Genomic DNA, 26,336 nt, shown 5'->3' on the forward strand with positions numbered 1-26,336 from the left:
CCTGAAAAAAATCATGTGCCTCTGTGTCCTCCAGTGCTCCTCACGGCATCTGCAAGATTTCACAGACCGGATGAAAAACAAGCAGTAAGAGCTGATATGAGGTCCGCTGTCCAGCTGCCGCCTATGAGAGCCGGCTGTCAATCACTCGCGAACTCCGACCAAACGGTCAAACTAGGCAGCACTGATCAAATATGAATCAATATTATGTGACGTTAATGCCTATTTCTCTCCTCAAATGTTTTCAGAATCATCTTGTAGTGCACGGTTTAGCTGTAAAATTAGAAAGTTTGTGACGCCGAAATTGTGAAATCTGGTGAAGGAACGGCAAGTTCCCATCACATGACCGGAGCACAGCCAATAGGAACGCTCTCTCTCTCTGAAATGACCTGTGATTGGTCAAAGTCTCTCATCACAAGCTAGATTTTCTAAAGCCTGAAAACAGAGCCATGAAGAGATGTAGAAGTCTAGTTATCTCTCAGAACACTTGAATTACAATATGCTGAAAGGTTATTATGGAATCTTTGCCCAATGATGCCAAAAATATACTGACTACTGCCACTTTAATGAGCAGTAAGATGCTTCCAGAGAACAAGCGCTTAACCCAGCGTGGTGCCACTCTGCCACAGTGGCTACTGGCCACATCCACTAGGATCTTTTCCATACACTACATTTATTGCTATCCACCTGCTTATGTCAACACATCATATGTGAGATACGGTTGTAGCTTAAAAGAGAGGGAAATGTTAGCAATATGGCATAATTAATCAACACTAATACCATAAAAATTCATTGGACTACCGGGAAATGTAGCTTTGAAGCCGATGTTGCTCCAAACAGATTGCTTTCAAATAGCTGTTTTTGTACACTGGCGTCATATACAGTAGCTAATTTAGGGTAATCAGATACAATCATGTCAGATTGATAAATATGAAACTACTGCCAGCAGCTGGTTTGCTTAACTCAACACAAATGCTGCCTTCAAATGGACTTTGTGAGGTCGTGGTTACGACATGGGAAGTCGCTTACGCAATATGCTTGGAATTCAAGTGGTTAAGTCGTGAGAACGGAGCTGCTAGGCAACGGCAATATTAACGTTACTGTCGGCGTCTAGAACAGAACAGTTTAGCAAGCTAGCAAGCGGAAACGTAATGCAGGAAATGTAAAGGCATAACGAGGAAAAAGATAAGGCCACTGTGAATGTCAACAGTTTCCTCGGACATATTATATAATTACTAACTAACTTTATACGACTAAAACTACAATATATTAACTTATTATGCACTGAAAAATGACACGTCACAACTCGTGAACTCTGAGCTTTCAGAAAACTTGTGAAAGGTGGTGAATGCCACAAGAGGGGGGTGTTCGTGTGACTCTTCTCGTGAAGGCCATTTGAATGGATTGTTGTATTGTTGTCACAGTGAAGTTGTTGGGAAACCAGCGAAGACTCCAGGAAGGCAATGGACCCGGCCAAGAAATAATCTTAACCCCCGGTAAAATATGTGTTTTTTTGCACTTTTTATACTACATTTTAAACTAATGAGATATTACGTGTTGATTGGTGAACTATGGTGGTGGTGATAGGCGGATTATGTTAACATTTGACAGAGTCAGGCTAGCTTTTTCCTTCGTTTTCCAGTCATTGCGTTAGGCTAAGCTAACCAGCTACTAGCTGTAGCTTCATATTTATCGTACAGACATGTTAGTGGTATCAATCTTCTAATATAACTTTCAGCAAAAGAGTGAAAGCTTCCCAAAATGTCAAAGTATTCCTTTGGTTTCTGCGGTTGCTGGCATCACACGGCGAGCTATAACGGCCAAGCTGGAAAAGTTTAACAATACTCAACTAATGCCGGGATCAGACTGCACAATATTTTTGTCTTTGACGATGGTCGCCATGTCAGATCTAACAATCACAGCGCCATAAACTCTTGCAGTGTCTTGGTCGGGTGACTGGCAAGACTACATGTATGACCACGACCAATCACGGCACGTCCTATTCAACGATCGCGCGCGAGTTCAGACGTCATCGGGGAGGCGGTTGAAGCAACTGTCAATCATGGCGACAGTAGCATTGTGTGTTATGCTGGCGGTCTTGTGTTGCGGAAAGAAAAAGAAAAGAATGAAAAAACGGTTGTGGATGCTCTCCCGGGTGGCACAGAGAGGACGGTACGGGCTGTCCATACTTCAGTCGGTTTCGTTGTCCCAACTTGACAGCAGCAAACTCGGCATCCCTTCTCCTTTTCTCCATTTTTGTTTATTACCAAGTGACCTGACTGCGACTGCGCGCTGGAGAGAGCACCTGATTGGTCAACACAAAAGGAACACGTCGTTGGAGATGTCACACTAGGCGTTTGAAGACAAAAAATTCTGACAAGTTAGACTTTTCTTCGGGATGTCGTGGGGCGTCCCAGACGTGGCGTCGGTTGTCGTATTCTATGACACACTACACGAGATAAGAGAATCGATTTTCGCACACGACACTCATTTATCGTTCCCGATCCCCTACGACAGCCGTGTCGGGCTATGATCGGACTGATATCGTGTAGTCTGAACTGGGCATTAGGCAAGAATCGTCAACATAGGCGACTCCTCGTAACTGTCATTGCTGCCTACCTTGGGGGGCAGGGCTGACGCCATGTTTGTGAAAGCACCTTTACAACCTCACACAACCACTTGTGTAACTGCAGACTTTTAAGTTTTGCTTAATTTATTCCTCTTTTCCTTTGGGAATGGAGTCAGTGTCATGAGCAAGAAACAAAAAGTGGGACTTTTAAGGCTTCAAAGTATGTATGTATAGTAGTAATTGGATATCGGTTCTCTTTTATGCTAGAAACGACTGATCTCTTTCAACATCTTCTTTCCATTCCTGTGTATTCTTTCATTGTATTATCTCTCTCGTCCTGCAATATTAATAGCCTACATCAAGCTATACTGCCCTGAACCAAGAAAAAGTTGCCAAGATAAAGACAAGGTTAAGAGAGAATTAGAGAACTAAAGAAGAAACAAGACAGAGATGAAAGACAGAGTAGAGAGACCTATCCTGATGGCCCTGCAGCTGCAGAATTCAAGAGCCCAGAGGCCACTTCATCATAATCTAAAGCCCGTCATTACCTCTGATAACAATGCACACCGGTTCTAATCAACGTCCCAGTGGCCCATTACAGGCTGACATATACTGCGGAGCCATTAGGGGCAAAAACACCCTTCAGTTACACTGTGTGTCCCCTTTACTATTCATCTCAATCCTCTGGAACTGTCTGAAATGCCACAGGGCCAGTAGAAACTCTATCTGCACTGAAAAACCTTCAACTGATTTTGAATAAAACATGAGCTGAGACAGTGTCTGTGTTTGCCATTTGGCACAACTGGTACAAGGCTAGGGGCAGTCTAGACATTTTAAAAAATCTTAACTGATTTAAAGACCACAACAATGAGTTTTCTTTTTTCTTTTGGTCACATAGTTGGAAAATGTAATATATCAGTAAGAAAAATAGTTCTATCATGTGCTCTTTTGGATCAGGAATCAAGGTTTTCTGACTACAGCTGCTCACCTGTAGAACTGCTACACAGCTGGAAATGTGAGCTGGGGGGGTTTGGGACTGTTTTGCAAGTCCACTGAGCTGGAAGTTTTTGTTCCAAAACAGAGTCCAAGGCTAGTTGGGGAGCACTAAACGCCCCAACATCTGTCAGCTTTTACTCGGGAGACTTGTGTTTTAGTGTCTTTGCTGGCATCGCATGGCAGTTGAAGGAATATCTCATGGATTTTTACAATATTGAACAAAACTGCACTTTCCTGGCTTCAGTTGCAGCACTCCTGACCGAGCTGACAGCAGAGGTGACGGGGCAGTGCCTTGGTTCCACGTCAAAGAACTCAAAATGTACGTTTTTATGTGACATTGATGAGACTTCAGAGTGTTGTAAATGTCCAAAAAACACCAGAATCCTTTCTTTGTTTTTTTCCCCCTGTCCCTTTTGAGTGAATGGTTGGAGGAAGTCTACCCAGAATTCTACACTTTTCCATCACATTACATTCATTTGGAGTAGGATACGGTTGTACCAATACTGGTTTGTAAGACGGTCCTCCACTTGTGGACCGTGTTCCATTTTCACAACAAGTTTCCTCCCGAATAGTGCCACTCCATGCAGCAAAAACCTATTCAGACAGAGAATGTCTAACAGGCTAACGTTAACTATACAACACATAAACTAATCAGACCCCAAATGTGATGCTAATGCTAGCTGTTGTGGCTAGCCCCATTAGGTGACCAACAGATAACAATAGCACAAGCATATCAGCTACAACTTCATCGTATACCAGGTGCTGGGCGATCTCAAGCCATATATTGTCCTTTATTGGGTGTTGAGAAGGGGACGGCCCATTGTTATTCCGAAACACCAATAGTCAGAAAAATGTCCCATTGGACCGAAAAAAGCCCATTTATCAGAAAACAAAAGCCCATTGTTCAAAGGCCCTGAAAATACACACTCTCCGTGCAACAAACAGAAGCACATGGCTAACTGTCATGCAGAATGACGGCGATCAGTTGCGGTGATCAAAGGATTTCATTGGTCAAACGTCTGTCCAAAAATTTCCCCCCTGCATGAATGTACCCCAGGGGTGTGTACAGTAAGCATTCAGGAGAAGCCACAAAATCAGTTTTCGGATGAAAATCCGCTCTTGGTGTGAAACGGCTTTAAAGGTCCCATATCGTGCTCATTTTTAGGTTCATACTTGTATTTTGTGTTTCTATTAGAACATGTTTACATGCTGTAATGTTAAAAAACATCCTTTATTTTCCTCATACTGTCGGTCTGAATATGCCTGTATTTACCCTCTGTCTTAAACGCTTCGTTTTAGTTTATTTCAACGGTAGGCAACAGCTTGGGTCCATGTGTACTTCCTGTCAGCTGATGACATTCATAAGACTACAAACAGTAATAAACTGGGACACATTTAAAATGTTTACGTTTAAAACTGTGTAAAGGGTCTAAATATTGTATATTTGTGACATCACAAATGGACAGAAATCCTGACAGCTTGTTTCAAATGCAGAGTTTCTGAATACGGGCTGTGTGTATTTCCCTGTGGATTGAGTGTTTCGATACTTTCACAGTATTTATATAGGACTTAAGCCTGCTTTATAATGAAAAAAAACGGGACCTTTAAGACATGAAATGTCCCTACTGTGTCAGAGGGTTTTTTAAAAAGCACATGCATTACAAGTCTAAATAAACTCCAGTATAGAAATACTGGTGTCACTGGAAAGCAGTGAAGACTGCTTGAGATGATTCTTGAGAATGTAGCTGAGTGTGAGTCATCAATTCTGTCAGCAGAAATCAGAGCTGCATATATCGTCACCTGCGCATGTCTCTTTTTGTGATTTTTACACTCCCTAGAGGAAACTCGGGCTGGTTGTGTGTGTGTGTGTTGTATGTGTGTGCCTGCGTGCACGCAGCAGCGAATCCTATCAAATTCCTGCTTAATGTTGTATGCTCTTTTAAGCGCGTCTGACGATACAGCTGCTGACAGCCCATTGTCACAGCAGCCACTCATTTCCATCGCACTTTCCTTTAATCTCTCTCGTCTCCTCACACGTCTACGCTCCCTTTTTTCCCGCTGAGCCTGCCATTACTGCGCATCCTCTCTCTCAGCTCCCTCTTCCTTTTTTTCTACTGCGGAACTGTAAGGGTAGGTTAATTTTACTCCTTTTTTTTCATCTGTTTTGTGGTAACATGTTTCTTTCAAGCACATCAGAGTTTCCTCTCGTCACTCTTTATGTTGGTTTTCATCCTCCCGTCATTTGAAAATGTACCATAATCTGGATCATAAAATACAAATTACTTAATGAAAACCATGACTAAATCTATAACAAACTCTACAACATCTTAAGAAATCTAAGTTGTGGTAACTCCACACTTATATTTAGAAAGATGTAATCCAAAAGATATTTGCATTCTGCTCCAGTTCTGATGAAAAATCTTCTTTTATATTCATTTGGCTCTCAATAACTTTGCATACTGTGAATTCGCAAATAGTGTCCCCTAAACTTCAGGCCAGTATTTTTAACAGGCTTATATTAAAGACAGGCTTTACTCCTATTTCCTCCCTCTTTTATGAGTATATTTTATCACATTTTAGTAAAAGCCTCCCTGTTTTCTGATTTTTTCTTATGCTCAATTTGCTGCCGATGCTGTTTGCCGTTAATGCAAACTCAAAACATCCTCCATTTTACCAATTTTACCCAGGCAGCAACCTCCGGCTCTGAAAAGTGAAGCCAATGCTGAAGTGCCTTAAACCTGCATTCTTTCTAATAGCCGGCAGGCTTTTGGTGTGTTATTTGTATGCCATGTAGTCTGTGCTGACTGCAATGTAAATGCGTCTGCATGAATATGCTACGCTCAGAGCTAGTGACGTAGAATTAAATGGGAGAGAGACCGCTTATGGTGGGCGGGAGGGGAGGGGAGGTAGATGGGTCCAACAAACACTGGACTTTCAACCAGGAGACCGGTGTTTTGTTTTATGTTAGTGACGTTTGTGACGTGTTTTCCATACTAACGTTCTTTCCGTGTATGTATTGTACTTAGTTTACATACTTATTTTGAGGCCAACGATGACGTTTGTCCTAAACCTAACTCAGGGGTTTTGTTGCCTAAACCTTGTTGCCCCTGTGTTGGTAATGCACCTTCATACACAAGTGTAATACTCACGCCTCAGCGAGGCAAAACGTGACACTGAAAAGCTATCCTATGGTGGATAGGTGGGTCTATTACACACTTTGGCGTGATACCGTGAGCGGCTATTTATCCCCTTGAGTAAAAGCCTTAGGTCCATGAAAGTGACCTTGCTAAAAAAACGATAGTACTGTTCAATCAAGCTCAACAAGAATATAAAAAATTGCAGTCTTCTTTCAACATCCTTAGTTTCTTATATGTCTTAATATTCTTCAACTCTATTTCCAGTAATATCATGATATTAATGTTTCTGTTTCTTATTCCGCTCAGACCAACTGCTGGCAGTAGCTGTCAACGACCTCGCTCCATCCATCACACTAACAGGGATCAACCCCTAATGGCGGGAAGAAAGGACCGCCATCAATCTCCTGCTCAGTTTGATGAACCGTCACCAAACTTCTGTCACGGCTCTGTCTTGTCTCCGCAGAGCCTCTGTGAAGATCGTTACTTTTACTATGGAGCTGCTGTTTGTGTCGTTGAAGAGGACGAGAACAATGCATTAACACAGCACCAGGGTGAGGGCTTTTATTCCCACTGGGACAGCTAGGTGTCAAAAAAATAAGTGCACTTATCACGCCCTGGGAAAAAAACACTGACTAATTGCACTGATAACAAAACTACTTTTCAATATCAGTATTAAAACCAAACTGAGATTCTCATGTAAAATAGACCTCTTTCATCAGCCTGAATCACAAAAAGGGGTTATTATCAAAGAGTGGAGCCTCTAAGAGGAAGGACGCAAGGTCCTCAGAGTTTATAGCCGATGTTAAATTACATGATTACTGGGTGAGGAAGCTCTTCAAAGAAGCAAAACAGATCCCTCTCACTGCAATTTGGGGCTGCAAAATGACACATATCCCACTACATGTCAAAGTATTACTTTTTTATTAGTAATGATCAACATTTGGAAAGGAGCACGAATAGCATATTCCCTTAATGGATAACCAGAGAAGTTATGGTAAACCATGATCCTTTATACATTTCTGAGTAAAGACCAGTCTAGACCTGGGTGCTTATATGGACACAAACAAACACACACTCCTGATGCAAAATGCCATCTACAATTTTTAGAGAGCATTGCTAAAATCACGAGCCCACTGGAGCATATTCAGAGAGTCAAGCACATACATATACTTCAGATGGTTAGCGAGGTAGCAAGAAAAAAGGAATAATTTACTGACGGGCCATGTGCGGGATGCAAAAGAGAGCAGATGCTCTCAAAAAACGAGGTCTCTACAACCTCACAGTGACAGCTTCATCATCAACAGTGATGATTTGGGTCTGTCACAACCTACTTATGCACTGATGTATCAGTGTTAACAATCTAATAGTTCAATATATAATAATATGTCAGTCACAGAGGGACTTTCTTCTGCAGAATGAGTACTTCTTACTTTTGATACCTTAAAGTCTGGGTGAGAAACCTCAGGAATTCATTGGTAACTTGTCGCGAAGGAGGCTAAATAACGCTCCAAACTAACATAACATTTTGGCGGGGATCCCTTGACCTCTGACCTCAAGGTGTGTGAATGAAAATGGGTTCTATGGGTACCCACGAGTCTCCCCTTTACAGACATGCCCACTTCATGATAATCACATGCAGTTTTGGGGCAAGTCATAGTCAAGTCAGCACACTGACATACTGACAGCTGTTGTTGCCTGTTGGGCTGCAGTTTGCCATGTTATGATCTGAGCATCTTTTTTTATGCTAAATGCAGTACCTGTGAGGGTTTCTGGACAATATCTGTCATTGTTTTGTGTTGTTAATTGATTTCCAATAATAAATATATACATACATTTGCATAAAGCAAGCATATTTGCACACTCCCATGTTGATAAGAGTATCAAATACTTGATAAATCTCCTTTTAAGAAACATTTTAGTTATTTATGGTGTTTTGAAGTAGGGTTGTAGTCAGTGTATTACTTAGAGTTGATGACGGTTGGCACGCCCCCAGTTTGGAGAAACAGACAGGAGTACCAACGCCGGAGCAAAGCGATACAGTGCTGTGGGTGGGGACGGCAGAAAAACCTATTTTAGCCACCTAAAAAAATTGATATCCGTTTAAGTGTACACAATATTTAGAATATTTTACCGCTCTATGTTGCCGTCAGACAGCCCTTTCCTTCTCCTTTCCGACGGGGGACTGAACTGAAAGTGAAACTTATCTATGCTCTCTCCAAAGCCAGCAGGCTCAGATGACAAAAACAGAATAGAATTGTTTCACTTTCAGTTCAGTTTGCCATTGGAAAATATTCTAAATATGGCGTACACTTAAATGGACATACATTTTTTTTTTTTAGGTGAGCCTGTCTTTTAGGTGGTTAAAATAGGTTTCCCCATCCTCAGCACTGTATTGCTTTGCTTTGGTGCCGTTGTTCATGTCTGTTTCTTGATGCTGGGGCGTGCTGGCCGTCATCTACTGTAAGTAATATACCTAATATGGATAAGTAACTCATACAACCCCACTTCAAAACACCTGAACTATCCCTTTAATGTGTTACTGTATGTGCTCAATTTGTTTTTTTTTCTTATTGGGAGTTGAGACTGTGGGAGGTAATTTTCATTAACAGCCTCACAGGAGATCTTTGTGGGTATATCTCCACCTACAAATGTGTGGTTCTGAGCATATGCGCGAGTGACAATGTGTGTCTGATTATATCTACATGAGCGTGGATGTCTGTGTGTTTGTATAGGAGTGCATTTTTGCATGTGCATGTTACAATTACGAGAACTGAAGTATATGCTGTGACCAGTAAACGGTTCTACTCATTAATGAACTGGCCTTTCACATTAAAATCTATATTTAGCACCACCATTTATTCTCCTCCTACACCCGACATGTGTCGCTAATTTGTTTCCTGGAGCAAACAATCGCTCCACACTAAGAAAATGATGTTGCTGTTACTGATAGAACGAATGGAAACCAGTCGAGAAGAAGGCGGAAAATCATTCAAAGTAGTGAAAATGCATTTTGTCATTAATTACGAGGGCCACACAGTGATGTGTGAAATCGATAATTGTCCATATCTTAATGATCTGCTCATGATGCATTATACATTTCCACATTTAATCAAACCATGAGATGAATATAGCAGAGTAAAAGATACAATAATTTCCTCGCAAATGCTGGGGGGGTCTCATGAAATCATATCTGACTTTAGTTGCCTGATCAGAAAGACAAATTGAGACTGCGGCAATAAAAGATTTGTTGCATATTTACAGTGCTGCGTAAAAATCGGAAACCCTTAAAGGTGCTCTGTACGATATCCAGAGCATTAATATAGCATCAAACAACTATTTACTATGTAAAGATATAGAGGAGTAATGTCTACCTGAGCAGAGAATGAAGTCTCTCTCTCTCTGTGTGTGTTGTAATCCGAGCTTCTCCTCGCTTTGTTGACATAGCCGGGCCGGGCTTTTAGTGCATGTTAGTGCATGTGAGCTTGCCCCACTGGCTAGCTCATGGCCGCTGCTCTCATACGGCAATTATAGCCGATAACGCATTCACGAAAGATAACGTTGGCGCGGAAGCGTAATACCCACCCTTCGCTTCCTCCAAAGGCAAACATGGTTTGCCATGGTTAGCAAAGTTAATGCTGTTAGCACCGCTCGAAAAATTTACAACTCTATAATCTTGCAAATTTGTGAATTTTTTCTCGTAAATTTGTCACTTTAATCTCAGAGAATATTCAAGTTTTTTATCGTAAATGTGCCATTTTAATCTGAGAGAATATCAAAGTTTTTTCTCGTAAATTTGTCACTTTAATCCCAGATAATATCTGAGTTCTTTCTTGTAAATTTTCCACTTTAATCTCAGAAAATACTTGAGATTTTTTCTCGTAAATGTGCAACTTTATTCTCAGAGAATATCCAAGATTTTCTCTCATAAATTTAGGTCTTTAATCACAGAAGTATTTTTTCGGAATATTACCCCTTCTCCCTGCTCCGTTATTATTATTTATTTTTTTACCTACAATAGCACTAATACACCGTCATAGGTTTCGGCTTAAATCAAGTAAAGATTATTTGTGTTGCCAATTTTACATACACTGAGTGAGATTTATAGTCCCACATTGGCAACAGTTGCCAGCCCAAGCTCTCTAAAAAGTGAAGATATATAAACTTTTAAGATACATGGAAGTCAAAACTGTTACTTTCTAGGTGTTGTGCTGGTTGTCTGACTATCAGCTCCTAGAAATGTCAACAATGATTGTTAATTGCTTCCCAGTTGTTTATTACATGGATCGAATCATCTCCATTTCCTGACTCAAATGTTTATTTCGGAGCTGTTGTTTCACCGCTGACTCCAAATATTGAACACTGCTCTTCCCTGGGCGTCGCCTCTGATGTTTGATTGACACGTCATTAGTCTAATTAGCTCATTAGACCCGACAGAACGGAGACTTGCTGACGTCTGTGTAGTGTTCAATTATGCAATGTGTATTCCAGGAGAAAGCTGTCTACTTGCCAGGATTTTTCACCATAAATATTCAAACAACTTATTCCAAGCGAGGAAGGAAAAAGGGTTATTGACAGTTAGTGAGTATTTCAGCCTGGAATCGGTACAAAACAACCTGTGCAGGCAAACAAGTCTTAATGCAGGATGTTGGCCCTCTATGGACCTCAGCACCTGATGAGTCTTTGTAAATGAGTTGTAAATTGGTTGGTCTTCATGGGATTGTTGTGATGAATTGAAATATGACAAGGCTGCTCTGGGGCGTTTTCAGTTCAGCTTGTTATGCTTATGGAATTCCTCTGTTACCTTCATATTTACTTGAGCTTCTTGACTAAATTTCTATTAGGAAATCCCCTGTCATCCTGGTGTCTGAATGTCTATAAGAAAAGCCACAACAAACCAGTGATTCCAAAACTTTTTCTGTCATGTCATTTTCTAAGGAAGAAAAACTCTTTCAAGCCACTTGTTACCTGACGCGTAAACTAATTGAGGTATTATCAGGTGGTGGCAATATTGGGAAAACTAGCAGCAAAAGTGACCAGTAGCAATATAATATAATACATAAATATTATTACCAAGAAAGGGAATATTATATGTCTAGGGCTTTTATTGTGAAAGGTAAGAACGGAAGCAGTGGATCGGGTCTGTGCTGCCTTTGTCGAGGCTGAAAGGAGAAATAAAGTTTGCCTTCTTGGTACGGACTACGGAGCCTCGGTGTTGTTGTTTCATAAATTTAGGTGCCACTCAAAAAATCCTGCACAACGTGATTGGCTTTATGCCTTTATTAGCGGTGCGATTTATGTCGCTTGTCACGTGAAAAAAATTTATGACAAAAACAACAGTTTTAAAAAATATATTGTGCGAATTAATTGCACGAAAAAAAACCCGCCCCCGGTTATAATTCATCCTGAAGGGACAAGAATGTGTGTAGCGAAGCTCATGGCAATCCATCCAGTAGTTTTCACTCAAAACCATAAACATCAACGTCATAGCAGTGCAAGAGGAAAAGACAAAGGATCGCTAACAGCATTCGGAGACATCATCTAGGAACCATTCATTTCTACTTGTTTGTTCCAACTCATTAAGTAGATGTTGAGATATCTCACAGGATAAGTACAACTTTGACCTGATAGTGGTGCTAGAGGAAAAGTCATAGGATCACCACAGTCATTAAAGGTTCCTTATTGTAAAAAGTGAGATTTTCATGTATTTTACATTTTAAAGCAGGTTTAAGTGCTATATAAATACTGTTAAACTATCAAAACGTTCAATATACGGAGAAATACACACAGCTCGTATTCAGAAATTGTGCGTTTGAAACAGGCTGTTAGGATTTCTGTCCATTTGTGATGTCACAAATATACAATATTTAGACCATTACATGGTTTTAAACGTAAACATTCTAAATGTGTCCCAGTTTATTTCCTGCTGCAGTGTATGTGAACGACATCAGCTGACAGGAAGTAAACATGGACCCAAGCTGTTGCCTAGCAACGCAATTCCATTGAAATGCACTAAATCGGAGCGTTTCAGGCAGACGGTAAATACAGGTATATTCAGACAGACAGTACGAGGAAAATAAAGTTTTTTTTTAACATTACAGCATGTAAACATGTTCTACTAGAAACACAAAATACAAGTTTGAACCTGAAAATGAGCACGATATGGGACCTTTAAGATTCATCCTTTGTGGATCATGAATGTCTGTGCACAATGTCATGGCAAGCGATCAAATGACTGTTGTAATATTTTAGTCTGGACCAAAGTAGTGAACTGACTGACCAATTGCCATCCACGCTGCTGGCCTAGCTAAAATTGCAAGTTAAATCAAACTGCTAACTGAGTTTTTAGACACGAAAGACACAAGGTCTCTTTGACTATCTTGACAGTGAACTCAAGAGCCACATAGGTCTCCAACATTTTGAATTTGACTGACGTTTTTCCTCAATGAGCATCACCCAAGTTCCTGTAGTTTTAACGTGTAAGAAAACCAGCTGGGATTTCAGTGGGAATGTTTGTTCTTCACATCTTCTATTTCTGGGGCCAGACATGGGAAGAGTGTCTCATTTGACGCCTTCTAGGTCTTTGCTGGAACTTTTACATAGCTGTCGGGAGTGAGGACCTCTGTAAGCGACCGTCGGATCCTCTGCCTGTTTCAGGGCAGCCACATGCTTGGTATTCATCATATTCTCAAGAACCGGGAGAAAAATAACCTGGGTTTGGCCTTTTATGGACAGCTTATGTTACCCAGGTCACAGCTGGTGATATTTATTATAGATATTGGGGATTTAAATGACATTGGTATAAGCTATACATGTGCAAATCACCACCCCTGTCAGTCAGATGGAACTCAATGAACTGCAGATACATTTTTAACTCTCACGACTTTGCGAGGTGACTCATTCTTTGGATTGCAGTCATAAGAGCGGGAGTGCATTCTAGCAAATCAATTTAACTGCACTAGCAATTGACAACTGACAAATTGGCAAATTTCCTTTGCAGCTACTTCAGACAGCTCTATGGCTCGTTCTCACCTGGAATGTTGTGGATGGTGATGGCAAGGATGAGGAGAACAATTCGTCGCCAGCTGCTCGCCGTCTGTCCAACCCCATCCTGCTGTTTACTTCCTGTTTCTTGTCCATCTGAGCTGGCCGGATGAGGTCCTCTCCTCCTCTGGTACACATCTCCATTGTCCATTTTATCTGCACGACAGAGGAGAATAATGTTGAAAACAAAATGAACGTTCAATATTCATACACAGATGAACAGTATGTATCCCACATCATTTTGACTATGCTGGTTAACTTGCGACAATTTTTTAAAACTTGAACAATCTCCCTGTCCCCCAATCACAGCCACTTTGCAGAGCGATTGGCCAGGTGTGCAGAGGCGTGGAAATATAGGTAAGGGTTGAGATTCTCTCTCACGCTCTCCTTTTTCATTCTTGGGTTACTCTTTTGTGTGCACAACTGGGTGCAACGCCATGACGATCTCCAAAGAGAGCATAGAATGTATATAAAAAGTGGTCATAGTCCCCGTGACGTAACCACGCAACCAGAAGTGACATGAGAGGGTGGAGCTAAGTGCACCTCGACGCTGAATTAGACATTACAATTAACTTTCATGAACTGAAAACACACTGTGAAAGAAGTGGACGTAGTCACCGTGATGCCATCCATTGGTTTGTGGGCTACGGTTTGGTAGCCTCGAGTTTGGCATTTTGGCCGTCGCCATCTTGTTTTTTTTTTAACCAGAAGTGACACAAGAGGGTGGAGCTAAGAACAACCGAACGCTGAATAACACATTTTTAGGCGGCCAAAATGTGACAATTAACTGTCATGAACTGAAAACACACTGTGAAAGGGTTAAAGTTCTAAGACAAAAACACAAACAACTCCCACACCGGACAACGCCGTGGAAGCGACCTGTCAATTGCAAGGTAGCCTCGCCCTAAAACATCCCCTGCTTTATGGTCTATTTGACTCTAAATGGGACCATAATTTACTAAATGAACATCATGCTGTATTGAAGAAGACTTGAAATTTCTTTTAGCAACCAGAGGAGTCGCCCCCCTGCTGGCTATTAGAAAGAATGCAACTTTAAGGCACTTCCACATTGAGTTCACTTTTCAGAAATGGAGGTTGCCGCCTGAAGGAGAGACTTCCTGACTACGTGTGTTGTTATTGCCATTTATATGATTTGTTGTGTCGAGACTATAAAGACACACAAGAGACAAAGAAGCCTTGGCGAGAGATCAGGGAGGCAGTGTGATGCAGCCACAGGAAGAGGCCATCACAGCAGGCTTTTGGCTCTGCCTTTGAGTGTGGCCATCCGGCGGAGGGGTGGATTAAGAGCCACCATTCACAGTTCTTTCCACTCACATTCAGAGGTTGATAATAGACACTGATTACTTTGCTTAACACCCTGACCGCCATTAGTATTCAGTGAGAATACTTCAACAGTCGGATGCATTTGCAAAACGGTGCTTTTAAAGCTGATCTGAGATCACGTGAGAAGAAATATGTCAAGAGGTGCATCAGAAAGACACTCCAAACTACATCAATGATGCTAATCAAGACTGTTCTTTGAAATGCTAATTATGTTAGCCTGAACATCACCAGGCATCACAAACAAAACCCTCAAATTTGTCGGTCGAGCATCACGTAAAGAAGCACTTGGCTACCGATCAGCTGAGTTTCACAATGAAAACTTCCTGTGGAGCATTGCACTCAGCAAACAGTTACCCACAAGATATATGAATCAAAGAGGGACTTCTAATACAAATAGGTTTATTAGAAATTAAACCAAAGGCCTCTGCTGTCTGCCTCAAGTCTGATTAAGATGTCTTTCATCGAGTCTATATATGCAGCCTGAGGGAGACAATTCTCGTCTAAAATAAAAATTGTCCTAGGTTTGTCCCCCTATCAATCCAGTAATCAGTATTGTGATCTCTGTTAACGTCATGAAAACAAAGTTAATGGTCCAAGACAATCTAATTAGCACACACCCCCGCTGGAGGTCGCACAGACAATATTACATTTGTTCGACATAAAAAAATAATGATCAGTGATCATCAAACAAATGGATATGATGAGTAACTTCAGCCAGACAGCCATGCTTAATGTCATGCATTTAGTTAGCTAAATGCACGGTAATTAGCAAACTGAATGGTGTAATGTGTTGATATTTTTCACTTGCCTTCCCAAAGGCGACTGCCTGTAGATACAAGCGGGTGGAATGCTGAAGCGATTAATTGTCACACTGGAGAGGGTTTGGACAACCTAGTGATCTCTCGTACTCTTCTCATGCCATGGGCAAACCAAATACCAACCAGATACACCAGAAGACATGACCACTTTCAAGCATATTCAGGTGCAGCCAAAAAATTAAGTTGATATGGCAAACTTGATACAAACAGTTGCGTATTTACACATCCAACAGATACAAAGCAATATTATCTTCATTTGGAGTCATGTTTCTGTCCAACTAAAGAATCTAGGTCCAAAATTCACTCTTTCAGCTCTGTTTTTGGTCTCCACCAACTCCTGATGCAAATATCGGTCTCTTTAGCTGGTAAATGCTCCACTTTGTAACTTTGTCGGTCTGCTCTTTTGGTGATGGGGCAGGTAGTGTGACTTTTAGAGCATTTTCTCTGAGAACAGCTGCCTGCTGTGTCTGGAAACTACGCCATGAGAGTGGTGAGAGTGAACCAAAACAATGAGCTGAAAGATACTATACAGCTCTGTAGGGCTGAGGGGAACTACAGAGTTGTGTGATAATTCCCTGTGGAGTTTGTCATTATGAGTGACACTTTTCAGATACAAGCAGCAATGTTTGTTAATATAAAAACATTGATTATAGCCATTTTAAGTTCAATGCAAAAAAAAAGCTAATCAAATTTGTAAAGTATTAATTGGCAAATTCATTAATTTCACTTCTTGTCATTCCATTTGCAAATGTGTGCCTATAATATTCAATTTTGTGCTTTGTGCTATAATTTAAAGATGTCGAGCTACCTAAAACTATAATGAAGTCCAACCCACAGAGCAACACAAGCTCTGATTGGCCAGCACTTGAGCTCTGATTGGTCACAACACAATTCCCATGACTGTCCCTGTGCACTGCAGAAGGTGGCAGCACTGTGCAACAGATAACAGCTGGGTAATAAACCCCAAAATAAATCGTACTTCTCTCTGTGGGTTGGCAAATTGTTGGCAAAATTGTTTTAGTATTTTATCCCTTTTTCTTACTTAAAATTTAATTAAAGTTACAATAGCTTTTTAAATGTATCCATTTCTTAATTGACTATAATAAAACATTTAATAATCTCAGCGGTACCACTGCAGACTCCATAATCTTTACCTCTTACCTCCCTGAAACCTGTCCATTCCAATCGCCATCTGCTTCCATCTCTCCCCGTCCTTTCATCTATTTGTCTCTCTCTCACGTGCAGTCTCAGACACAAGCAATTGACCTCTATTAGTGCATTCCAAGTGTCTCATTTTGCCATGTAGACGGTTGTAAATTGGAATTATCTGGCGTGTAAAGGTCAAATGATCTGGATTTTTGCTCGGGGTGCTTCCTCAGTCAGTGAACTTTTTCAAAGGCCAAAAGCCCTGAATCCATTTCTATCCAATTGAACTTCCCAAAGCATTTAACCACAACAAAGGGCTGTGTGTACGTACACTACAAAAGACCTTGTGCTACAATCTAGATCACAAATTACAAACCATATGTATAACTGTATGATACTGATAAAAAAATATGTACATTTTCATGATGAAATAAATATAACCACTTTTACAATCCATCACAAAAGAGCTGCAATAAATACTGCCTTTGTGAAGACTGTAATGTTCACTTTGTGTTGAGACACATTAGTATTGATTTCCATTTTTCACTCTGCGGTGTCGATACATTTAATGACGCACATAATACTTGGGCCAGTGATGCTGATTTAAGTCAAAGATTAACTGAAGCCTCGGCTATTATTATATTATAATTCAATCATCACCTCCCTGACAGTCTCATCAAAAAGCGACACATCACCGTACCTTTTTCACAGGTAATAATTATTACAGGGCGGCTGTAGTGGACTGATTGAGACATTCCAACCTCTGTTCTCCACACTGTTTTATTTAAAAATCAGGGTTGGTAATTAGCATGGCTCGAAAATCCGACAACATTGTCATTTTAATTTCTTAAAATGAAACTTGTTTTCAACAGAAAAAAATAAGGTCATATATAGTATTATAAATCAGTGACGTGTTTGACATTACACAATAATATTCCAATGTAATTTTCCAGAGAGCAGCTGCGCGGATGGGTAGTTATGGTAAAAATGATCTGCTGGTAAGTCAGGTCTGAAAATGTTTCGATATCAGATTGACGACACCTAAAGCTGGACATACACTGAGTATGTTTTTTTGATCAATTTTGCATGTTGTGTTAGGTCAACCCAGTCGGCAGAAAAAGTGTTGGCATTGTATGTTTCTGCAAACGTTTCTGTACCAAAAATACGTTTCCTGAATACGTTTCATATCAGCATTGTATCATGCTTGCAGGAACACACAATGCCACTTGGTTAACATTGTGAAACGATTAAGTTAAAAAAATCATGGTTTGTATTAAAATAATAACATTACAAATAAGGCTGTTAATCGATTAAAATATTTAATCGCGATTAATCGCTAATTAATCACACATTTTTTACCTGTTCAAAATGTACCTCAAAGGGAGATTTGTCAAGTATTTAATACTCTTATCAACATGGGAGTGGGCAAATATGCTTGTTTTATGCAAATGTATGTATATATTCATTATTGGAGATCAATTAACAACACAACACATTGACAAATATTGTCCAGAAACCCTCACAGGTACTGCATTTAGCATAAAATATATGCTCATAACATAACAAACTCAAGTCCAGCAGGCAACAACAGCTGTCAGTGTGTCAGTGTGCTGACTTGACTATGACTTGCCCTAAACTGCATGTGATTATCATAAAGTGGGCATGTCTGTAAAGGGGAGACTCGTGGGTACCCATAGAACCTATTTACATTCACATATGTTGAGGTCAGAGGTCAAGGGACCACTTTGAAAATGTCTGTGCCAGTATTTCCTTGCCAAAATTTACCATAAGTTTGGAGTGTTATTTAGTGAACAAATGATAAAAACTAGTGGGCGTAGCAGGGCCCTACTGACCCATATCTATGAGGCTTATAACCACTGATAACGGCCATTTAATGACCTGATAACAGGCTAACTGGCTGCAATGGCCGTGGTGTAGGTTTAAAAAATCTTTAGCACATAGTCAAGGTAATCCGATAAGATGGTCGTGCACCAAACTGCGACAAATTTGGTCTAAGAACTGTTTCTAAAATACTTTTCTAAAATGATCTAAAATAAAAAAGAACATACAAAAAGAAAAGGCAGACTGGAGCTGCTCTGAATCATGTTAATGAGACATTGTAGGAGTCACATACAATAAACCTGACAAGACAACCTGTCAGGCTGACACCGAGATCAGGAGGACTGTCATTAGTGGTGATGAAATGACTCTCACAGGACTTGAATATCAATATGTCAGTGGTTTCCATTAGGAGAAGTCAATATTACATTAATTCAGAGCTACTGAAACCTGCTCTTTCTTTCTCACTATTTTCACACACAATTCCCTCCTGTTTGCGAAACTTGTCCTAAAATCTGTGTATTTATTGTGGGACTATTTTCAATGTGGATGAATACACATTTGGGGCACTAGTGAGTATTTACAGGTGGACATTATAATGAAACCCAGTTGTGGCTCATTGATGTGTTTTTATTAGTTTTTGGACAACAATGGAGCCCTATGGCACAGAGGGATAAGACGCGCCAGGCTTTGGCTACAAAGGTAATACTTTTTAGTAGAATCAGTTTACTGTTGTGTTTGGTCTTTTTATGGGCTTTGCTGACTGGTGACACCCCACCCCCCCCCGCCCAGCTCCTATAGTTTCAGTAGCTTTGAACAACATCCAGCAGGATTCGTTAATTGTTTTTCCAGTTTATCTAAGACTTTGATGGCCCTGTAGTTTTTTTTTTTTTTACCAGTGCTGGTTTCAAGTAGGGCTGTCACGAGAACTGATACTTCGGTACCAAGTAGATGCCAAAATTAAAAAAATGTGACGTACTCTTTTTTTACAGTACCGAAGGTACCGTACGATGCCTGTTATGGTCATTGTTACCGGAGGTACTGGAGATGCGATCCTTCCAGATCTGATGGGGGCAGCATATACGCTTACAAGTGTTCTCATCTGCCGTGAAATGAAGGAAGAAGAACGGCACGGAAAAAAAAAACAACACGTGAAAGATGGCAACAAGTGCAGCTGCAGCTAGCTCCGCCTCTAGCTCCGCCTCTAGCTCCGTCTCTAGCACTGCCTCTAGCTCCGCCTCTAGCTCCGCCTCGACTCATTGAGAAGACAAATAGCAAGAGTCTGGTATGGAAGTACTTTGCGTTCGAGGTGGATCATTAAAGAGTAATAATAGATTCGCAAAAGCCAATATGCAAACGGTGCCGTCGTACTTTTCAAACCAAAGGAGGAAATACTTCCAATTTAGCAACGCACCTCAAAGACAGACATCCAGATTTGTTCAAAGAATTCAAGGTGAGTCAGTTTCCATTCACGTTAAATTAACAACTACTTGTTACACTTGTTATCTTTATCCCGATATAGCCTACATAGTTTGAGACAGCTGGCACTGTTTTGTAGCCAAGTATGTTCCATACAACGCTTGCAATGTCAAAACGCTAAAGGCTACCGTGTTTTGGCTTACGTAATGTAACCATAGCTTGTAGTAGTAGGCTATCGTCCTAACCGGTCCGTGTCATCCGTCATCAAAATATAACATTAGCATTTTAAATAAATATTTAGTAGTCTAATGGTCTGTCACCATGTCAGTGAATTTAAACTACTGCTTGCAATCTGAGGATATAATTTATATAGAGAGAGTGCGTGTACAGCCTCTGCTGTTTTCTTACAGTCATTGAGCTATACCTGAAGAATTAAGTCTCATAAATTTCCTTTTTTTTTTTTTATTTACCGTGGTATTGAATCGGGTATCGAGAATCGGGGAAATTCACTGGTATTGGTATCGACTACTACGTTTCTGGTATCGTGACATCCCTAGTTTCAAGCACAGCAGTCTGTATTTCGGTGACAGGTCGGATTAGTGAAAGGTTGTTGTTGTTGTTGGCTCTCTACTGCTTCTTTCCATTGTGCCACATAATTGGACAGGTAGCCCTCTCTGTATGTTCCCTTTTTGTAATTTCATTTCGGTAGACTAAAGCAGATGAAGGGAAAGGGCATTTTGCTGGGGAATCTTCAAGGTTCATTGAATGCTCACTTTCTTTGGGGGGAGTATTTGACCAAGAGAGATTGCTCTTTGGTTCAGGGCAGATTGTTTTGGGTCACGTAGCAGAAGAGAGGTGCATCGATTGGTGGCTTATGACCTGTGCTGTTGCCCCTTTGCTGTATGCGGACAGTTTGAGTGTTAAGTTGAGACAGCTGAGAATCGGTCCCTGGAGGTTTAAAGTTGGTCCCACAATACTGCAGAGAACATTATTTTTCCAGCCTTTCAAGAAGAGCAAACATATACAGAGTTGTGTATGGTGTTTGGTCATCATTGTTTAGCTACTGAAGGTCAGCCTTCTTGATGAGGTTAGTAAGTGCAGCTCGTGTTTGTTTTGTTCTGTACAGTATTTGTCCTTGTGCCGATGATTCTGTGGATTCTTATTGGAATTTTTAGTTTGTGTCCACAGCTTGGTCAATAGGTCTTTTGATGACAACTGAAATGTGTTTTCTGGCAGTGTGTGCTAGCCGAGAACGAGCAGGGAGCAGGTTTTTGGTTTGCACCTAATTCTTAAATTCTTAAATTTGTCAGGGACAACCAATTTGGAGCTAAAATCAGGGCTTAATCCACACAGTTTCTGCCTGGCTTCAAGGGACAGTTCACTCCCAAAATCAAAAATACATGTTTCCGTCGCAGAGTGTTGGAGATATTGGTCGTAGAGGTGTCTGCCCTCTCTCCAATATAATGGAACTAGATGGCAATCGGCTTGTGGTGCTCAAAGCTCCAAAAAATACATTTGAAAAACAATGGCTGTGGTCAAAAAGTACAAAAAGAAAATGACGTACTAATGTCTTTTCCTAACCACTTTTCCTTGACCTCGATGGAAAACATCATGAGGTCGAGGAAAGATGTGAAGAAAAATTCAAAAGGATTTAGAAAAAGACAACCGTTGTGTTAAGAGAATCCGACTGCACTTACACGCCATTATTATGATGCGATGGCGGCGGATGATATTGACGTGGGTCCGCCGTGGTGAAACTGCAATGTTCCGAAAATGGACTACAAAAAGGGCATCTTTGCCCAATGCGTTGTTAGGACTGTCAATCGATTACAATATTTAATCTTGATTAATCGCATGATTGTCCATAGTTAATCGCAATGAATTGCAAATTAATCACACATTTGTTTTATCGCTTCAAATTGTACCTTAAAGGGAGATATGTCAAGTATTTAATACTTTTATCAACATGGGAGTGGGCAAATATGCTTTCTTTATGCAAATGCATGTACATATTTATTATTGGAAATCAATTAACAACACAATACCATGACAGATATTGTCCAGAAACCCTCACAGGTACTGCATTTAGCATAAAAAATATGCTCAAATCATAACATGGCAAACTCAAACCCAACAGGCAACAACAGCTGTCAGTGTGCTGACAAGAATATGACTTAGTATAAAGTGGGCATGTCTGTATGTCTTCAGGTCAGAGGTCAAGAGACCCCTTTGAAAATGGCCATGCCAGTTTTTCCTTTGGAAAATGTAGCGTAAGTTTGGAGCGTTATTTAGCCTTCTTCGCAACAAGCTAGGATGACATTTCGGTACCAATGGATTCCTTAGGTTTTTCTAGTTTCATATGATATCAATATCTTCACATTCGTTTTAAAACTGAGCCCGATACAACCTAAAAAACACGCAAAAAGTTGCGTTAATGCTTTAAAGAAATTAGCGGCGTTAAAACTAATTTGTCTGTAACTTTGACAGCCCTGGTAATTACTGAATTTGAAATCCCCTTCACTACTTGTTACTGAGAAAATGACTACATTACTGCAACAAATTACTGAGTAATTCGTCACTGCCCAACACTGGTTGTATTTGTGTTGTTATTGTATTTTAAAGCATCTAATATAAAAAAAAAAGATTGCAGTGAATCTTAAAATTATAAAATGATTCATTGTAAAGTAACATGGTGTTGTTATGCAGTTGCTACGTCAAAGAAGGAAGAAGTGAAAGAACGAGAACATAACTAATAACTTTGACTTTCATTAAACCACACAGATATTAATGCGATCTGCAATTTCAGGAAGGAGCTATTAGAGCAGAACAGAAAGAGAAACCAGCCACATCCTAAATGAATTACCACCAGTGGGTTTAGGTGAGCACTGCTTCCAAGTTGGTTAGCTTATATTTACATTTGATTAGTCTGTGAAGGCAGCTTTATGATGATGCCTGGCTTGGATTGCCTTACACACTTGAATGTAGATGGGAGGTACGCCGTGCTGCACACACACACCCATCTCATTAGGGCAGATTTTTCAGGCTCCTCCAAACACTTACAGTACCCTGTTACTTTGATTGACAGGTGGGTGGAAACACTTCATTGAGATGATTAGCTTTCTGCAGTGGTCTGCAGTCTCCCACTGCTCTCAGTGACCTTGGGAAACACACACAAATACTCCTTGGCAATACAAATCGCTATGGAATATTTTATAACCTACTAGTGTCTTTGAATTTTTTAAAAATATTAATCAACACATTCCTCCATCTTCACTCTCTTTCACCCACTTCTCTTTCTCGTCCACCCACGCACTCACTCTCTCACACACTCTCTACCTCTCTATCATCTCTATCCTGCAGCCCGGCAATCACACTCAGACCTGCGTCCACCCCTCTCCTCCGTTTCCACTGTCTGTCCTTGCTGATTGTGATTTCAACCTCCAGGACTCCCCAGTAAAACTCTTTCAACCCTCTCCTTGGCACTGGCCTACTGACCCTAAGTCCTTCTTTTTTTTACTCTTCATTAATCACCCTCCTCCTCATCATCACCTTCTTCTGTGTCACGCTTCACCTACACAGGGCTATCCTCACTCTAAGCAACTTTCTTGTACTGTAAGTGCTACAGCCCAGTTGCCAGGAATTTTTTTTGGCATTGTACGTTTTTTGCAAACGTATGTTGAATGTCAGTCAGAGCAAGTGACGTAGTACATCGAGCGACCGTTATTGAAAGTTAAGTGGTATAATAACAAGCAACTAAGGGCGGGTGGTAGGGGGGTTGGTGGATAGGCTTGTTACGCTTGTTACGTAACGTTACGTAAGAAAGTCTGCTAAGAGTGGTTGTTATTTATTTACTCTAGTTATGTTAGTTACAGTTGTTATGTTGCGTTGTTACGTTGTTATGTTCTGCTGTTACGTTCCGCTGTTACGTGCCGTTGTTACGTTCCGTTGTTACGTTCCGTTGTTACGTTCCGTTGTTACGTTGCGCTGTTTCGTTGCGCTGTTACGTTGTTACGTTCCGCTGTTACGTTCCGCTGTTACGTTCCGCTGTTACGTTCCGCTGTTACGTTCCGCTGTTACGTTGTTACGTTCCGCTGTTACATACCGCTGTTACGTTGTCTCCTGATAGAGGTTTAAATGAATAATTTGACATTTTCAAAAATATGCTTAGTCTCGTGGTAGATGTAAAGGACCGAAACCACTCTCATGTCTATAAATATGAATATAAGGCAGGAGGTGGGTATCTTAGCTTACCACAAAGATAACAAAGAACACATAACTCCCCTGTAAAACCACCACTTGCTATTCTTTTTCATAAATTGGCTTAACAGTGCATGCTATAGCATTTATTAACAGTTTATATTAAAATCATTCCCAGCTGCCCTTATTTTGGCCTACTGTTTATTAATATAGTAAAAACTACTAAAGACATATATGATTACAACTATACTATTATGCCAAATACATAAGGACACCCCGTCCATATATGTTTGTGTACTTTTGGCCTGGGGTTGTTTTTTGGGCTAGGTCTCTTAGATCCAATAAAAGCTGCAACATATAACATAGCATGCTTCCAATTTTGTGAACACGTCTACTGCATTTTTTCTTTTGCATCTAATCAAGAAGAAGACAGATGGATTCTCAAATTCAGCAGTCTTTTGGACTATTATATATATTTTAGCCCATTTTACTATTTAGGACAACATAAAATCTGCAAATCCTGCACTACATCACATGTGTGCATGTGCTCTCTCACACTAACACATGCCTACTTAACACATCTCTCACGCCGCCTCAATTCCCACCTGTTGTCTGTCATCACCTTGGGTACTCATTAGCAACAGCCGCCTCAGCAGCCGGTGCAACACCATTCTGCTAATAAACAGCAAACAGTGTAACAGTTAGTGATTTATTACCATCAATACACAGTCAAATGAGTTCTGGGCTAATGTGCCAGCCACTCACATCAGCTGCAGTTACCTTGACAACACAGGAACATTGAATCAGAAAAATGAAAGTGGCTCAGGTTACCTTCCTTGACAACGGGCCGCGGTGTGACAAAGGTGGTGGATCAACTCATATCATTTTATAGCAATGCCAGTCCTAATGACACTGAAGATGAAATCCACCTATATTAATTATTATTGTACGACTTTAAAGGTATACTATGTAACCGTTGTCGGTTGCATGTTTGTAAACACACCGCATTCAAAGTTGGTCCCTCCTCCGAGCGAGGGAGACAGAGAGCAACGATAGCCGAGCCAGCTATAGAGTGAATGAAGAGAGGGAGCGGCGTTGGTGAGAGCAAAGCAGTGAATCAGAGAAATAAAAGGTTATTTTCTGATTGTTTACCGGCTGTTGCGTTCTAAAGCACAAATAAAAACACCCACAACTCCGTACAAATAAAAACAAAGGTGCAGAGTTGCATAATTTTTAATGAATGCAGCCGAAGGGCAGGCTTCATCCTTTCCACTGTGGCTCAGCGCTGCTCTCGGTCAAACTCATACTGACACACTAATAGCAGAACTCTCCACACAGCAGATTTATTCATTTAGGCTGCTTATTTGCTTATCTCTGTTGGTAACTGACCAAGTGCAATTAAAGCTCAACCTACAGTAGATCCATTTAAAGCTGCACTAATCAATATTTTCATATTGACAATGGGTCAAATGACTATGTGTAATGTGAAAGGAAGCAATTTCCAACAAAAAAACTGATAAATCCACTGTACACCACATGCCCAGCACCAAACGGCAGACAGACAACTAGCTTGTGAACATAGTGAAGCCTTAAGCAGCTAAAGAGCCAGTTATTTGTGCCAAGAGTTGGTGGAGATCAGACCAGAGTTAAAAGGGTAGTAAATATTGGACTTACATTCAACAAGGAGCCAGAAACACAACTCTAAATGATAATGCTGCTCTGTGTCTGTGATGTGTAAATTGAATCTAGCTATTTTAAACATGGCTGCATCACTAGAGCCCCTTTCACACATGCACTGCAACGCTGAATTTATTTAGACATTACCCAGCAACC

The 26,336-nt window shown here is 40.6% G+C and overlaps 1 protein-coding gene across 3 annotated transcripts in view; it reads right to left on the bottom strand.

Annotated features, from left to right (window-relative positions):
- LOC119479479 (zinc transporter ZIP11-like) overlaps window positions 1–26,336 on the bottom strand; it is a 161,075-nt gene that overhangs the window by 12,618 nt on the left and 122,121 nt on the right. For all 3 annotated transcript variants that reach the window (XM_037755116.1, XM_037755114.1, XM_037755115.1), the window contains exon 6: window positions 13,729–13,896. In XM_037755116.1, coding sequence (XP_037611044.1) covers window positions 13,729–13,896 — 168 coding nt within the window. The remainder of the gene's footprint in view (window positions 1–13,728; window positions 13,897–26,336) is intronic.

This window comes from Sebastes umbrosus, chromosome 20, assembly GCF_015220745.1.
Source record: "Sebastes umbrosus isolate fSebUmb1 chromosome 20, fSebUmb1.pri, whole genome shotgun sequence".
Lineage (NCBI taxonomy): Eukaryota > Metazoa > Chordata > Actinopteri > Perciformes > Sebastidae > Sebastes > Sebastes umbrosus.